Source organism: Enhydra lutris, unplaced genomic scaffold, assembly GCF_002288905.1.
Source record: "Enhydra lutris kenyoni isolate GAN:26980312 unplaced genomic scaffold, ASM228890v2 scaffoldscaffold50, whole genome shotgun sequence".
Lineage (NCBI taxonomy): Eukaryota > Metazoa > Chordata > Mammalia > Carnivora > Mustelidae > Enhydra > Enhydra lutris.
This window is the reverse complement of record NW_019154134.1, coordinates 15,284,875-15,302,572: the sequence shown is the minus strand read 5'-3', so window position 1 is coordinate 15,302,572 and position 17,698 is coordinate 15,284,875. Positions and strand designations below refer to the sequence as shown.

General features: G+C 33.9%; 1 protein-coding gene across 1 annotated transcript in view; it reads left to right on the top strand.

Moving 5' to 3' along the window:
- LOC111156970 (ADAM metallopeptidase with thrombospondin type 1 motif 6) overlaps positions 1-17,698 on the top strand; it is a 300,261-nt gene that overhangs the window by 25,519 nt on the left and 257,044 nt on the right. The window contains exons 5-6 of the mRNA XM_022518156.1: positions 492-575; positions 1,063-1,208. Coding sequence (XP_022373864.1) covers positions 492-575; positions 1,063-1,208 — 230 coding nt within the window. The remainder of the gene's footprint in view (positions 1-491; positions 576-1,062; positions 1,209-17,698) is intronic.

Below are 17,698 nucleotides of genomic sequence, written 5' to 3'. Positions count from 1 at the left end.
CCTCTATATAATATTTTAACTTAATAATTTGTGGTTTTGACTAAGGTCATGGATTTTTAATGTGAATTAATGATTTTAAGAATTTACTCATCTAAAATAAGAAAGAATTAATATATTAATGTTTCAGTTCCATAGGAAATAAATTTAAAGATGAACTCTTGTTCGTTTTAGATAATGTGTTTTTGAATGGGTCATATTAAATCCTATTTAAGAGGTTTTCTTTAACTTGAAACATCAGCTCACCCTCTTAATTACTATGTTATAGTTCAGTTTTAGGAGAGAATATTTCTTGAGGTAGATTTGTATAAAAATCTTTTATGGAGGCATCTTGAGGGTAGAATTCTAAGTGTAATGGGATAAAATAATATCTTTTTATATACAAAGTGGTTTAACTTATGAAATATTGTTTTACCATTCTTTAAAAAAGTACTAAACAATCGGCCTATGATTTTTGTCTGACTTTGTGTCTTTTCTTATTTTCTGGAGGTCAGGTTGCCAAACTTTACCGTGATTCCAGCCTAGGAAACGTTGTGAATATTATAGTGGCCCGCTTAATTGTTCTTACAGAAGATCAGGTAAGAATGAGTTAGTTTAGAAATCTAAAACCTTTAATAAACAGGCTACAGAATTATGTATTATAAAATATTTTATTATTGTTCCTCTTAGGAAGGTCTAGTTGAATATGATTTTCACTACTAAGCATTTAATATTTTAAGTAGTTTATAATAATGTAACTCCTATGTCATGGTAAGGCTCCATATATGTATATTAGCTTTATGTTTCAGTATAAAGATGAGCATTTGCATGGCAGATCTACTAATAGTGGTTTTGGTTGCTGAGAATCACATATATTCACATGATCATTAAAGCTGGAACTGGAAAGAATATTCAATAGTACACTAAATTAACTCTAGGTCAGATATTACAGAGATAAAAATTGGCAAGAGATTATTCCTAGAAACCACTGCTTCTAATTATAGTCCCACTTTAGTCTTCAAAAGTTTTAACAACTGACCTTAGTAATTTGTTTGGAACATTTCTGGTATGCATGTTGTATTGCAGCCAAACTTGGAGATAAACCACCATGCAGACAAGTCCCTCGATAGCTTCTGTAAATGGCAGAAATCCATTCTCTCTCACCAAAGTGATGGAAACACCATTCCAGAAAATGGGATTGCCCACCACGATAATGCTGTTCTTATTACTAGGTATGGTTTGTTGCAAATATTTTATCTTTGATTGTTGTGTTTGATATTTTAACTATATTTGGTTCTGTCTAAAGCCTCATTCAGGTAATGAGTATATTGAAAGCAAACTGGTAAATTTGTTAATCACAATTGAGAAAGAATATATTACACTATTATAGTATTTGCATCAAATGAACCAAATAAGAAAAAAGAACATATTTAGAGTTGACTTAGAAATATAATAAACATCTTTCCTTCAACTGATACCTATTCCTAAGGTTTAATTGGAAGCACATGTATGTTTTCTTCATTGAACAAAATACATAATAAAACAAAGATTAAAAAGTATGAGATTATATTTTAAAAACAAAGCTGAGTCATCATTCTTGGTTATAAAATACATTAATTATTCTTATCTCCAAATTTTTAAAAGGGAGGACATCAATAGTTACACAATTTACTTGGATGAATGTTTATTTAATTAAAAATATTTTAATTAAGGTCTAAATATAAAAAGCACATTTATTACATTACATGTTGATAGCTTGCTTCTCAGGGAAAAAATTATTATTTGATGATAATGCAATGAATTTATATATTTCTTTCCAGTTTTACATAACTTGTTCAAATCCTTTTATTCCTTACTCTCCAACAAGAAGTCTGTGAAATAGATACCATTATTATTTTTCCCATGTAAAAAACGAGGAAACTAGTTTAAAATACTTTAATTGCTCAAGTAAGTGAAAGCGCAGATCTCAACCCTGGTAATCCTGACTTCTATGACTGTACTATGCTAGCTGTCTTAGTTTTTTATACCTTAATTGTGACTGGTTAGAAGCATGCTTAAATCATTTAAGATGAACTTGTCTTTTGATCTCTTATCAGTATTTAAAAATGACCAAAAAATAAGCAAAATGGGAGCATTATTCTATCTTAGTAAAATGAAATATTCTTTGTTATCTTATTTCTTTAATTGGTAAGATAGTATTTAACATGTATTTCTTCTGTGGTGTGCCCATTGACTCTACATTAAACTATACGGAGGGAGTATAAAGTTACATGGCATCAGAATCTTGAGATCCCAGAAGATAATGTGACTTTAACTTTTTAAAAAATGTCCCTGTTAACTAAGTTGTAGAATTAAAGCTTCTGAGTTTTTTTTTTTTTTGAAACAATTCTAATTACTATAATTGACTTTATCTACCTGGCATTGTAAACTAGAAAATTTTGTTTATGACATGCTTGCTGAATAAAAACAACATTGTATGGGTTCTGTATTCATATGTGTTGACATGTCAGTGTGATAAATTCTGCAATTCTTCAGAGTCTTGTGGTCTGGAATGATTCCCAAATGTATTTGAGGAGTTAAAAATACACTAAGAATTGTGCAAATATAGAAACATTTGTATAAAAATATATATATGGATATGATTAGTGTCAATGAAATTACCACAGGAAAATGTTATATATGGTTAGCAAAATGATCACAGATAATTTACATTGGCTTCTGTGTTTATATTTATAAAGTCCAACTCTCCCCAAAAAATAATGCCCAGTGGACTCCTAGTGCTTTATATTTTTGTTATTGTATGTGCATTCAATTTTTAGCTTTTGCATCAAATGACAGTAGCTATACCAAGAGTGCACGTTTAGAAGTGTTTGAGTCGTGAAATTTATCTGGGCAGTTAGCCATCTTTTCTTTGCACTGGCTGCAATATTCAGCTGTCTTTTTCCTCTGAATTGGTCCAGATATTTTTCTGATCCTCTGCAGAGCTCTTCCTTGTTTCTATAAGCTACTTTGAGTGCTTTCTTGATGCCCGAGGTTTGAATGTAAAATTTTCTTTTTAAAATTGTCTCCTAAAGGTTGGACTAGTACTAGGAACGATCTCAGGATTTAATAGGACGGTACTTTGAAGAGTTCATGTCTCATACCATTTTTGATTGGTTATATAGTGGAGGTTAGAAAAGTACCTCTTTGGGGCAGCATAAAGTGCCTTTTTAAATTGTTGATGTCTCAAAGTAACTTTTAGCTTATTTAAATGTCTACTTACTTAAAAGTCTAGTGAATTATTAAGGCCATGGAGTGACTTCTAAATTTGATGAATGTCATCTGTAATACATAGAGTTTTTTGTTGGGTGGTTAACCATCTTGATTCTTTCTTATATATTTTTAATTTGTGAAACTGAATATATCTTTAAAATTATACTACTTTTAGTAAAATTAAAGAATTTTTGTAAATGCTCTTATATTAATGTTTTTCATTGCTCTTATATTACCGTTTTTCATGGCCTTATGTAACTCACTCATTACCATATTCAGGATTATGACTTCACCATTTATAGGTAAGATCATGATTTGTGTTTGCTTGAAATGTCAGCTCACTAGAGAGAATGAATGTGTTTACTGTGAAATCCAGAGAAAAATTAATGGGTATGTTTATCTCCACTAGGCCAAATTTTATCTCAGGGATTTAAATGTTTTAAGCAGAAAACCACTTAGAACTGTAGTTACTTAGGTAATAATAGTTACTTTTGAAAAAATGAAAGTATGAAAACTCAAAATACTGTCTTCTCTTAGCAAATAATATTTTTTATATTGATATAAATTTAAAGCAAACTGCTCTACAAAGCTATCAGTCACTGTGACTAGACATAAATAAATAAGCTATATAGGGGCGCCTGGGTGGCTCAGTGGGTTAAGCCTCTGCCTTCGGCTCAGGTCATGATCTCAGGGTCCTGGGATCAGGCCCCGCATCGGGCTCTCTGCTCAGCGGTGAGCCTGCCTCCCCCTCTCTCTGCCTGCTTCTCTGCCTACTTGTGATCTCTCTCTCTCTCTCTCTCTCTCTCTGTCAAATAAATAAATAAAATCTTAAAAAAAAAAATAAATAAATAAGCTATATAAAAAATTTAAAATTCTGGGAGTGCCTGGATGGCTTAGTCATTTGGGCATCCGACTTGATTGTGGCTCAGGTCATGATATCAGGGTCGTGAGATTGAGCCCCGCATGGGGCTCTGCACTGAATGAGGAGGCTGCTTAAGATTCTCTCTGCTTCTCCTTTTGCCCTGCTCTACTCCCACTCTCTCTCTAAATAAAAAGTTAATTAATTAAAAAAATTTCTTTTATCTGGTATAAAAAATACTGCATTAACATCAAAGAGTATATTAAAAATTATTTATATATACACATATTATTTTAATTTTATGTACATTTATTTGTATACATAAGTGTATATGTATATATATATGTTTATATAATGAACATTTATTATATACCAGCTAGCTTTATCAAATTTTTTTTAAAAATTGAAGTATAGGGGCGCCTGGGTGGCTCAGTGGGTTAAGCCTCTGCCTTTGGCTCAGGTGGTGATCCCTGAGTCCTGGGATCGAGCCTGGCGTCAGGCTCTCTGCTCAGTGGGAAGCCTGCTTCCTGCTCTCTCTCTGCCTACCTCTCTGCCTACTTGTGATCAAATAAATAAATAAATAAATAAAATATTTATTTTATTTATAAAAAAATAAATAAAATCTTTTAAAAAAGATTTTATTTATTTATTTGACAGAGAGAGATCATAAGTAGGCAGAGAGGCAGGCAGAGAGAGAGCGGGAAGCAGGCTCCCCACCAAGCAGAGAGCCCAATGCGGGACTCAATCCCAGGACCCTGAGATCATGACCCCAGCCGAAGGCAGCTGCTCAACCCACTGAGCCACCCGGGTGCCCAATAAATAAAATATTTAAAAAATTTAAAAAAAGTTAAAGTATAATTGACAGTATCTACTTTAAGTGTACAATGTGATACCTGGATGTTCATATATCTCCCCAGATCTTGAAAGTTTGTAGCCATTATTTCTTTTAATAAGCTTTTTGCCTCTTTTTCTCTCTCTCTTCTCCTTCTTGGACTCCCATGATGCTAATATTTCATTTCTTCTTTTTTTTTTTGTTTTTGTTTTTGTTTTTCTTTTAGTGGGTAATATCAAATAACTTGTTTCCAAGTTCATGGTTTCTTTCTTCTGCTCGATATGTCTGCTGTTGTTGTTCTCTATTGCGTTTTTTAAAATTTCATTCATTTTATTCTTCAGCTCCAAAATTTCATTTTGATTCTTTTATATAATTTTGATCTCCCTTTTGAATTTATTATTTTATTCACACATTCTTTTTCTGATATCACTGAGTTGTGGATCTGTCTTTTTGTAGCTTGCCAAACTTTTTAAGAGCAATTATTTTGAATTATTTGTCAATTTGTAGATTTCTATTCCTTTGCAGTCAGCTACTGGAAAATCATTGTATTCATTTGGTGGTGTCACATTTCCTTGATTTTTCATCTTTCTATAGCTTTGTGTTAATATCTATACATTTAATGGGATAGTCACCTTTTCCAGATTTTATGGAATGATTTTGGGAGAGAAGGATCTTTGTCTGTGAGCATAAGAGTACTGGCTGGGTTGAGTATGGTGTTTCTAGCTCTGGGAAAGTTCCAGCAATGTAGTCTCTATTCACCTGTGTTAGCTGAGATTAGCCTTAGTGAAGATTTCAAAGTTTCTTAATTGTCAAGGCTACGTTTTTCTGCAGCAGTAGTAAAGGCTGTTGGGGCCCACAAGATCTCTTTTTCTTTCATGGGGAATGTCGTGATTCAAGGGATTTCTCTTGAAGAGGGGTCCAGCTTGCAAGTACCCATGAGTGTTGGTAGTACTGATATCTGATATGTGGGGACATTTGGTAATTTTTAAAAAATAATTGAATATGATACTATATAACTAGGTCAAGCAATGATTAATATTTTGTACTTGAAACTCTCCAAACAGAATTTAAGAAGATAAAATAGAACTGTATATATACACTTAAAAAGTTATGCATGTTGGGGCACCTGAGTGGCTCAGTTGGCTAAGCATCTGCCTTCCACTCAGGTCTTGATCCTGGGTTCTGGGATCCAGCCCTGTGTATGGGTCCGTGCTCAACAGATAGTTTGCTTCTCCTTCTCCCTCTGTCTGCTATCCCCACTGATTGTGCTCTTTCCCTCTCTCTCTGTCAAATAAATAAAATCTTTAAAAAAAAGTTATACATGTTACAAAACTTTCATATTATTCTAATTAAGCTTTGTATTAAGAAACTATAAATTAATAGGTGCTTAGAAGTACATATCTACAATTTGACAGATTTAAAAATTATTTATATTCCCATGTGAAGTCAGAAAATATTCACCAAATTTAAAGTCAAGACAATTTCCTTCTTTCTTTTTAAAAAATATCTTTAATATTTTATTTATTTATTTGAGAGAGAGAGATAAAGATAGTGAGAGAGGAGGAGCAGAGGAGAAAGGGAGAAAGAAGCAGGCTTCCCACTGAGCCGGGAGCCTGATGCAGGCTTCCATCCGAAAACCCTGGGACCATGACCTGAGCTGAAGGCAGAAGCCCAACTGACTAAGCCACTCAGGCGCCCCCAAGTCAAGACATTTTCTAAATTTATTTTGTTGCAAAAGCACTCAAGAAATCTTTTTATAGTCTGAAAATCAGTAGGAATTTAGAGACATAGAGTATTCTTGTACCAGAGTTGAGCAATTAACATGAACAGACCAATATATTAATATCCTGGAGTTCTCCTATCAAACATTAGAATCATGTTTTCCATCTTTAATATACTAGTATATAACAATATATATTTTAGACAGGAATTATAACCTACATTTTTTTGATTATAGATTTATTGAGATATAATTCATAGACCATACACTTTGCCCATTTAAATGTACAGCTCCATAGCTTTTAGTATATTTACAGACTTGTGCAGCCATCACTGTAATTAATTTTAGGACATTTCCATCATTCTTATATGAAGTTGTCACCCAGTCTCTTATCTTTCCCATACCAGCCCCAGACTGAGCAACTACTAATCTACTTTTAGTCTCTATAGCTTTGCCTATTCAGGACTGGTTGTATGAATGGAATAATAAAATATGTAGTCTTTTGTGACTGGCTTTTACTTTGCATAGTGTTTTCAAGGTTCATCTACATTGTGGCATATATCAGGACTTCATTCCTCTTACTTGACTACATTCTTGAAAAGTCAAGATCCAGATTTTTTAACAATGCCTCTATTAATAGGCTATTCTTTAATAATCATACTTCCTTTTCAGTTTTTTATTAATGAAATGCATAGGACATATAAATATATCTCATAATACAGATGCAAAAATTGCACACCAAGTCACATATTTTTGTCTTTAATTAAAATGAACATATTTATCCTCTTAAGGGATCATGACTATTTGCTTTGTTGCTGCTGGATTTTAAAGGGATTAGAATTTCCAAAGTCAACTAGTATTTTCAGTTGGGAGATTGAAAATAACTATAAAAACATAGTTTCTTGCTACAACTTGGCCTATAGTGTGTGAATGTAAGCAAGTTTTCTTAATTTTTATAGACTGTATCTATCAGAATTATATATTACCTTCATGATTATATATTAAAACAGATAGGAAAAGGAAATTAAATGTGATACATTAACTTTTATTTGGTATTCATTTATGGATTTCTTTTAATCCTTAAGGAAATGCCAGATAAATTTTTTATGAACTATCACTAGACTTCTAAGAATATGCCAAATTATTGGCAGCAGAGGAATCTTGAATTCAGTTTGTGGATGAATTGATTTTGTAATTTGGGCATTTTGAGACATTTATTTTTCTTTTACCACTCTGGCTCTTTCATGCTTAGTTATCCAAACCACCTATACCCTTCTTCCTTTTCCAGATTCACTTCATCCCTGGTTGATTCATTTCATCTCTGGTTTGTTGATTCCTTACTCAAGTGTGTTTATCTAGATTCAGTTTCCATTCCAATCAAGGATTGTGATAGACTTGTGCAACCTTAATTTCCTGTGCAATCTGGAAGTTTTAAGAGCGAGAGAGGGTACCATTGGCAGGTATGCCTACACAATAGGCACAAACTAAGATCAGGTAAATAAGGATTATGGTCATCCCAGGCATTACCTATGTTTGCTTCTTAAACTTTAATTAAAAATGTAAATAAGAAGATATTTTTCTCTCACTGCCTAAGGTTGACTAAATATATGTAATTTAATGAACTATCTTTTTTTTTACACACCTTGACTAAAACTGGGGTTTACTTGTAAGGGGCATCATTAAATACTTAAAGAAGGGTCTATTCTAAAATACACTTATTTTTAAGGAATGGTAAGTTTAGTATCTATATTGGTTTTATGGATGTATTTATGCAATTGTTTATTATGTGCCAAAATCTTAAGTGCTTTGCAGATGTTTAATCTTTTAAATATCACAATAACTGCATGAGAGAAGTTCTGTTATCTCCATTTTATAGATGAGGAAACTTGGGCACAGGGAAGTGAAATAATTGCCCAGATCACACATTAGTTAAAAGACCCAAGATTTATACCAGGTAATCTGGTTCCAGACTCCTTTAAGAGGAATTATAAGGGTGTTGAACAAAAAATAATGTGGAGATACTTTAATAATGTTGGTGCCTGTGGTAGGCAGACCTCTTTGATGCCCCTCAATGATCTTTGCCTGCTGCTATTCATGATTTTGTGTCATCTGCTCCTATTGAGTTTGTGCTAAACCTAATGAATTGACATCTTCACAATGCAGATTCTTCCTATCTACAAAAAGATATATCTCTTTGTTTATTTAGATCTTCTCTAATTTTTCTTAGCAATGTTTTGTGATTTTTCAATGTTTTCACACTTGTTTGTTCTTGTTGTAAATGATATTTTTAAAATTTCATTTTTTTTAAATTTTATTTTTAAATTTTATTTTTTATAAACATATATTTTTATCCCCAGGGGTACAGGTCTGTGAATCGCCAGGTTTACACACTTCACAGCACTCACCATAGCACATACCCTCCCCAATGTCCATAATCCCACCCCCCCTCCCAACCCCCCTCCCCCCATCAACCCTCAGTTTGTTTTGTGAGATTAAGAGTCACTGATGGTTTGTCTCCCTCCCAATCCCATCTTGTTTCATTTACTCTTCTCCTACCCCCTTAACCTCCCATGTTGCATCTCCTCTCCCTCATATCAGGGAGATCATATGATAGTTGTCTTTCTCCGATTGACTTATTTCGCTAAGCATGATACCCTCTAGTTCCATCCACGTCGTCGCAAATGGCAAGATTTCATTTCTTTTGATGGCTGCATAGTATTCCATTGTGTATATATACCACATCTTCTTTATCCATTCATCTGTTGATGGACATCTAGGTTCTTTCCATAGTTTGGCTATTGTAGACATTGCTGCTATAAACATTAGGGTGCACGTGCCCCTTCGGATCACTACGTTTGTATCTTTAGGGTAAATACCCAGCAGTGCAATTGCTGGATCATAGGGTAGTTCTATTTTCAACATTTTGAGGAACCTCCATGCTGTTTTCCAGAGTGGTTGCACCAGCTTGCATTCCCACCAACAGTGTAGGAGGGTTCCCCTTTCTCCACATCCTCGCCAGCATCTGTCATTTCCTGACTTGCTAATTTTAGCCATTCTGACTGGTGTGAGGTGATATCTCATTGTGGTTTTGATTTGTATTTCCCTGATGCCGAGTGATGTGGAGCACTTTTTCATGTGTCTGTTGGCCATCTGGATGTCTTCTTTGCAAAAATGTCTGTTCATGTCCTCTGCCCATTTCTTGATTGGATTATTTGTTCTTTGGGTGTTGAGTTTGCTAAGTTCTTTATAGATTTTGGACACTAGCCCTTTATCTGATATGTCATTTGCAAATATCTTCTCCCATTCTGTCAGTTGTCTTTTGGTTTTGTTAACTGTTTCCTTTACTGTGCAAAAGCTTTTGATCTTGATAAAATCCCAATAGTTCATTTTTACCCTTGCTTCCCTTGCCTTTGGCGATGTTCCTAGGAAGATGTTGCTGCGGCTGAGGCCGAAGAGATTGCTGCCTGTGTTCTCCTCAAGGATTTTGATGGATTCCTTTCTCACATTGAGGTCCTTCAACCATTTTGAGTCTATTTTCGTGTGTGGTGTAAGGAAATGATCCACTTTCATTTTTCTGCATGTGGCTGTCCAATTTTCCCAACACCATTTATTGAAGAGGCTGTCTTTTTTTCCATTGGACATTCTTTCCTGCTTTGTCGAAGATGAGTTGACCATAGAGTTGAGGGTCTATTTCTGGGCTCTCTATTCTGTTCCATTGATCTATGTGTCTGTTTTTGTGCCAGTACCATGCTGTCTTGATGATGACAGCTTTGTAATAGAGCTTGAAGTCCGGAATTGTGATGCCACCGACTTTGGCTTTCTTTTTCAATATTCCTTTGGCTATTCGAGGTCTTTTCTGGTTCCATATAAATTTTAGGATTATTTGTTCCATTTCTTTGAAAAAAATGGATAGTACTTTGATAGGAATTGCATTAAATATGTAGATTGCTTTAGGTAGCATAGACATTTTCACAATATTTATTCTTCCAGTCCAGGAGCATGGAACATTTTTCCATTTCTTTGTGTCTTCCTCAATTTCTTTCATGAGTACTTTATAGTTTTCTGTGTATAGATTCTTATTCTCTTTGGTTAGGTTTATTCCTAGGTTAGGTCTCAGGTACACAACCTAACCCTACACCTAAAGGAGCTGGAGAAAGAACAAGAAAGAAACCCTAAACCCAGCAGGAGAAGAGAAATCATAAAGATCAGAGCAGAAATCAATGACATAGAAACCAAAAAAACAATAGAACAAATCAACGAAACTAGGAGCTGGTTCTTTGAAAGAATTAATAAGATTGATAAACCCCTGGCCAGACTTACCAAAAAGAAAAGAGAGAGGACCCAAATAAATAAAATCATGAATGAAAGAGGAGAGATCACAACTAACACCAAAGAAATACAGACAATTATAAGAACATACTCTGAGCAACTCTACGCCAGCAAATTTGACAATCTGGAAGAAATGGATGCATTCCTAGAGACATATAAACTACCACAACTGAACCAGGAAGAAATAGAAAGCCTGAACAGACCCATAACCAGTAAGGAGATTGAAACAGTCATCAAAAATCTCCAAACAAACAAAAGCCCAGGGCCAGGCGGCTTCCCGGGGGAATTCTACCAAACATTTAAAGAAGAACTAATTCCTATTCTCCTGAAACTGTTCCAAAAAATAGAAATGGAAGGAAAACTTCCAAACTCATTTTATGAGGCCAGCATCACCTTGATCCCAAAACCAGACAAGGATCCCATCAAAAAAGAGAACTACAGACCAATATCCTTGATGAACACAGATGCAAAAATTCTCGCCAAAATACTAGCCAATAGGATTCAACAGTACATTAAAAGGATTATTCACCACGACCAAGTGGGATTTATTCCAGGGCTGCAAGGTTGGTTCAACATCCGCAAATCAATCAATGTGATACAACACATTAATAAAAGAAAGAACAAGAACCATATGATACTCTCCATAGATGCTGAAAAAGCATTTGACAAAGTACAGCATCCCTTCCTGATCAAAACTCTTCAAAGTGTAGGGATAGAGGGCACATACCTCAATATTATCAAAGCCATCTACGAAAAACCCACCGCAAATATCATTCTCAATGGAGAAAAACTGAAAGCTTTTCCGCTAAGGTCAGGAACACGGCAGGGATGTCCGTTATCACCACTGCTATTCAACATAGTACTAGAAGTCCTAGCTTCAGCAATCAGACAACAAAAGGAAATTAAAGGCATCCAAATCGGCAAAGAAGAAATCAAACTATCACTCTTCGCAGATGATATGATACTATATGTGGAAAACCCAAAAGACTCCACTCCAAAACTGCTAGAACTTGTACAGGCATTCAGTAAAGTGTCAGGATATAAAATCAATGCACAGAAATCAGTTGCATTTCTCTACACCAACAACAAGACAGAAGAAAGAGAAATTAAGGAGTCAATCCCATTGACAATTGCACTCTTTGTAGTTTCTTCAAGCAGAAACTGTGGTCATTGATTCATGACCTTTCTGCCTTTTCTGGTATGTGTTCGGTGTTATAAAATTTCCTTCCAAATTCAGTTTTATCACATCCCACAAATTTTTGTTGTAGTTTCAGCTCAAAATACTTTTTATTTTATTTATTTATTTTTAAAGATTTTATTTATTTATTTGACAGATAGAGATCACAAGTAGGCAGAGAGGCAGGCAGAGAGAGAGAGAGGAGGTTCCCTGCTGAGCAGAGACCCCCCGATGTGGGGTTCGATCCCAGAATCCTGGGATCATGACCTGATCCGAAGGCAGCGGCTTTAACCCTCTGAGCCACCCAGGTGCCCCTCAAAATACTTTTTAATTCCCCTTTATTTCTTTTCTTTTCCCCATGCACTACTTTTAGTTCTGAATATTTGTCCCCCCACTGAGATCATTCTTTTATTTCCAATTTAATTCTTTTACAGTCAGAAAATATACTTTGTATTACTCAAATGCTTTTCAACTTATTGAGGATTGTTTTATGGCCCAGAATATGGTCTTTCTTGGTATATGTTTCAAGTGCACTTCAGATGAAAAGAATGTGTATTCACTATTGTTGGGTGGAATATCCTAAAAATATTAATCAGATTCATTTGGGGGTTCAGAATTTTCAAGTCTTTTATATCCTACTGATTTAAATAATTTGATTATGATGTATTTTGAAATAATTTCCTTCATGTTTACAGTTGCTGAGATAATTATATCTGATTTTATCAGTTTTGCAATTTCTAGTCATTATTTCCTCAAATATATTTTTGGTTTTACTCCCTTCCTCTCTTGGTGATTCCACCTGCCCTTGTATTTGACTGCTTGAAGTTGTTCTACAGCTCACTGATGTTCTGTTTATTATTTTAAATTCTCTTTTCTCTGTGTTTTTCATTTTGGGTAGTTTCTATTGCTGTGTCCTCTTATTTGTTAATTTTTTTCTCCTCAGTGTCTAATTGGTCATTAGTACCATCTAATTTATATTTTCATCTCACACAGCATAAATTTTTTCATCTTTAGTAGTTTAATTTTTTTTAATCTTCCACATCGTTTTTGAGATATAAAAAGTTGGGAAAATATAAAGCTTTAGAAAGTATAAAAACTGTTTTAAAGATCTTGTCTGCTAGTTTTAGTATTTCTGTCAGTTCTGAATCAGTTTCAATTGACTAATAAATCTTTTTATTATGAGTTGCATTTTCCTGCTTCTTTGCATGCCTGGCAGTCTTTGATTGGATATCAGGCATTCTGTTATTTTGCCTCTTGGGGTACTGGATTTATTTGTAATAAGTATTCTAATTTCTGGGGACATCTGGGTGGCTCAGTCTGTTAAGCAGCTGTCTTTAGCTCAGGTTGTGATCCCAGGGTCCTGGGATAGAGGCCCACATCAGGTTTCCTGCTCAATAAGGAGTCTGTGTCTTCCTCTCCACCTACCCCTCCCCCACCTGTACTCTCTCTGTCTCTGTCTCTGTCTCTCTCTCAAATAAATAAATTTTAAAGAAATTCTAATTTCCAGAATGCAGTTAGGTTCCTTGCATCTTGATTCTTTTGTGTCTTCCTGTTAAGATTTGTTATGCTGGGGCACCTGGGTGGCTCAGTGGATTAAGCCTCTGCCTTCAATTCAGGTCATGATCTCAGGGCCTGGGATCAAGCCCCGCATGGGGCTCTCTGCTCAGCGGGGAGCCTGCTTCCCTCTCTGTCTCTGCCTGCCTCTCTGCCTACTTGTGATCTCTCTCTCTCTCTGTGTCAAATAAATAAATAAAATCTCTAAATAAAAAAAAAATTGTTATGCAGGATAGGAGCAATGCTCAGTGTAGGGGTGGTTATTCCCCAATACTGAGCTAAGTCCCTTCTGAACACTGGTATACAATGCCTTGTGAATCTTGGGGTTTTCTAGTTGGCCTGGGTGGGAATAGCCCTTTATCCCATGTTATATTAGTGATGGGTTATGTGATCTCTAACACTTTTGGTAAATTCTTTCCTTGGCCTTAGGTTCTTCCCTCACACCCATGTGGTGATTAGAATTGTCAAGAATTTACTTCTGGAAATTTCCAAAATTTGCTTTTTGTATAACTTTCTCTTCTCCTATAGTTAAAATCTTATAAATTCTAGCTAGGGTGATCTCTCATATTTTCTGCTTTGTCTCTTCAACACTAAGAGTCCATTGGGCTCTCCTGCCTTTCACTACTCTGTACCAGACCTGGAAATTTTCAAGGCGGTAGCTGGGGTAATGCTAGAGCTTAATTTGATTGCTGTTTCTCAAGGATCACTGCCCTTCATTTTCTGATGTCTAGTGTATTGCAAAATGACATTTTATATACTTTGTTTGCTTTTAAAATAGTTTCAGGCAGGAAATTTGATCCCTTTACTCTGTCTTGACTGGAAATGCATGTCCCAGGCAAACATTTTAAAATTTTTGTGTACCCTCTGCAAATATCTGGAGATATCCCTTTCCTTTACCCCTAAATAGTTTGGTTTGTATATTCTAAGATCAAATACTTATCTCACATAGCCATAGTCCAGCTGTCAAAATCAAGGCATTTAACACTGATACAGTAGTATTATTTAACAATCTACATTTCATATTCAAATTTTATCAGTTGTCCTAATATTCTTTATAAGTATTTTCCCATTCAGGCTAGTATCTAATCTAGTGTCATACATTGCATTTATTTCTCTTGTCTTCTTCAAGATTATCTTTTAATCTGAATTAATTCTCAGTTTCTTTTATCTTGACTTTGACATTTTTAAAGCATATATGTGTTTTTCATGATATGTACCTTAATTTGCATTTTCTGATGTTTACTCAGAATTAAATTTATACATAATTTTTCACTAACAACACTGAGTAATATTTGTTTTTTTTTTAAAGTATAGCATATCAAGATGCACAGGATATTGATTTTTTTCAAGTATTATAGATACGAATTTTGATCACTTGGTTAAGGTGATATTCGCCATATTTTTCCTTTGTATTTTTATTTTTTAAATTATTTTTTATTTTTAAGTAATTTGTACACCAACCTGGGGCTCAAACTCACAACCCTGAGACCAGGAATTCCCATCTCTCTGCAGCACTCTGTGCTCTCCTCCAGCCAGTAAGACATTAACTTTCTGCTTTCTATATTGCCATCCTGCCAGTAATTGATTGATATATTCCCACATCCAACTTGTTATATTCCCACAAATGTTTCTGTAAATTTTATATATTACTGATGAAGTGACTATATGAACTTTAATAAGGTCTAACCTGTTAAAAGAAGAACAACAAACACACAAATAATAAACTCAAAATTGTTTCAGTTATATTAATTCTATACAAATCTATTAAAATTAAAATATTGTTAATTAAAAGTTTAGTGATTTCTTATATCTTGCCTCTTTTACTTCTGTAATGTTTTCTTAATTGGTTTGGCTTATTTTCAGAAATATTTGAATTAGAATCAAGAAGTAATAAGTATTTTTTTTAACTTTACATTCCCTTGGTAATTTGGGGGGCTGGATTTAATTCTTAACATTAATATTATTTAAATATAAGAATTTTTTGTATATCAGGTAATCTCAGTAGGAATTGCAAGTGTTCACATAAACCAGTACATAAGTAAAAATGTGAGACTCAAAGGCTTTATTTTACATGGCAAATGTCAACCAGCAGGTGATTTGCAGATAATTAACGAAAGTATTATATTAAGTGGAATGTTTTCTGCTAACTATATTTGCAAAGATGTCTTACTTTAATAACAGGTGTATCTTTGAGTTTAGTATTAAAACACATGTTTTATTTTAACTGTAAGAGAAAGAGACTAAATGAGTTATTTAAGATAAGCTGTTACTAAAAATTGGACAATTAAAACTCCAAGTGTACTTACTTAACATACAAACAAGGGATAAAGGAATAATGAAATATATTAAGCAATAAGAAAAATAAGATCTTATATATAATAATCATATATTGTCTTTCTTAAAAACTTACTGGATTTTCAATATGTGCAAGGCATTATCTTAGATGCTGGGATCTGGGGTGAGCTAGACAAGTTCCCTGCTTTCATGGAGCTTACTTTCTAATGTATAGAAGTAGATAATAAACAGATATGTAAATACTTTTTTGACTGGCAGATTTGAAATACATTGTTAATAAAGGTAATGCTATTTCCATTTTGAAGGATTTTAAACAAGGGAAACAGCCATCTTTCTTTCTTTTTTTTTTTTTTTTAATTAACGTATAATGTACTATTAGCTCCAGGGGAACAGCCATCTTTCTGAAATGATTTGAATGGAAGCTTGCCTTGTAGTTGGGGCACTGACATTATTCTCTCAAGATTTCTTCCAACTTGGAGATTTCCATGCTAAAATAAGATGCACATTGAAATAATGTCACAATTTGCTGAGAAGGCACAAATTTGATAAGATATAAATTGTTGACCTTTCATCCCTTAATTGGGCTTTTAAAAAGGATCTTCAAAATATATTAAATATTATTGATTTCTCAAAGTAATACTAAGGATTATCATCGCTACTTCATGTCTGCGAGTATGTACATTCTTTTAAAGATTTTTTATTTTTTTAAGTAATACTATACCCAATATGGGGCTCAAACTCACAACTCTAAAATCAAGAATGGGACACTCTATTGACTGAGCCAGCCAGGTGCCCCTACAAGTACATGTTTTTAATATTTTTTGATACCTTATTATTTTTATTTTAAAAATGATAATCTTTATTTTATGCTAATTTTATAATTACAAAAAAAGCATGAAGAGTTCCTTTATGACCTTCACCTTGCTTCTCCTACTGTTAGTTAGCATCTATATATCAACAATACAGTTTTCAAAAGTGGACTTTAATGTTGGTATAATATTATTGGCTAAATTAAAATATGCCCAAACTGAAGAAAATACAGAAAATAATATAATGGATACTCATGTTGATTTAGCAAATGTAAACATTTTACAATATTTCTTTGAATCCTTTGAAAAAATAAGGGTTGCTCATAAAGTTGAAGCCTTTTCTGCACTCCACTTCTATTCCCTCACTTCTTCCCTTGAGATAACTACTATCTACTTAATAGAATGGAAATTGCTCACTTCTTAAGACCTGTTCTACTGTCTGTTCTACTACTATTTATTTACCCTAGGAACACAAAACTAAATACAAAATTAATTTAAAATATAAAACACAAAGTAAATACATATTTTATATTGGGGTGCTTGGATGGTACAGTCGGTTGAGCATTTGACTCTTGGTTTCAGCTCAGGTCATGATAGCAGGGTCATGAGATGGAGCCCTGGGTCAGGCCCCATGCTCACCATGAAGTATGCCTACAGTTTTTCTCTTCCTCTCCCTCTGCCCCTCCCCACCACACTTCCTCTCTTGAAAATAAATAATCTTTAAAAAATATGTTTAAAAATATTTTATATTATATTTATATATATTTTAATATTTTCTATATTTTACACAACCATAACCTGGGGGTATATATTCTGATGTAGCAAAAGCACAAAAACATAGATGTAGAGGATCCATACAAATTTTAGTAGTCTGAAGATAGTAGTTATCTCAAGG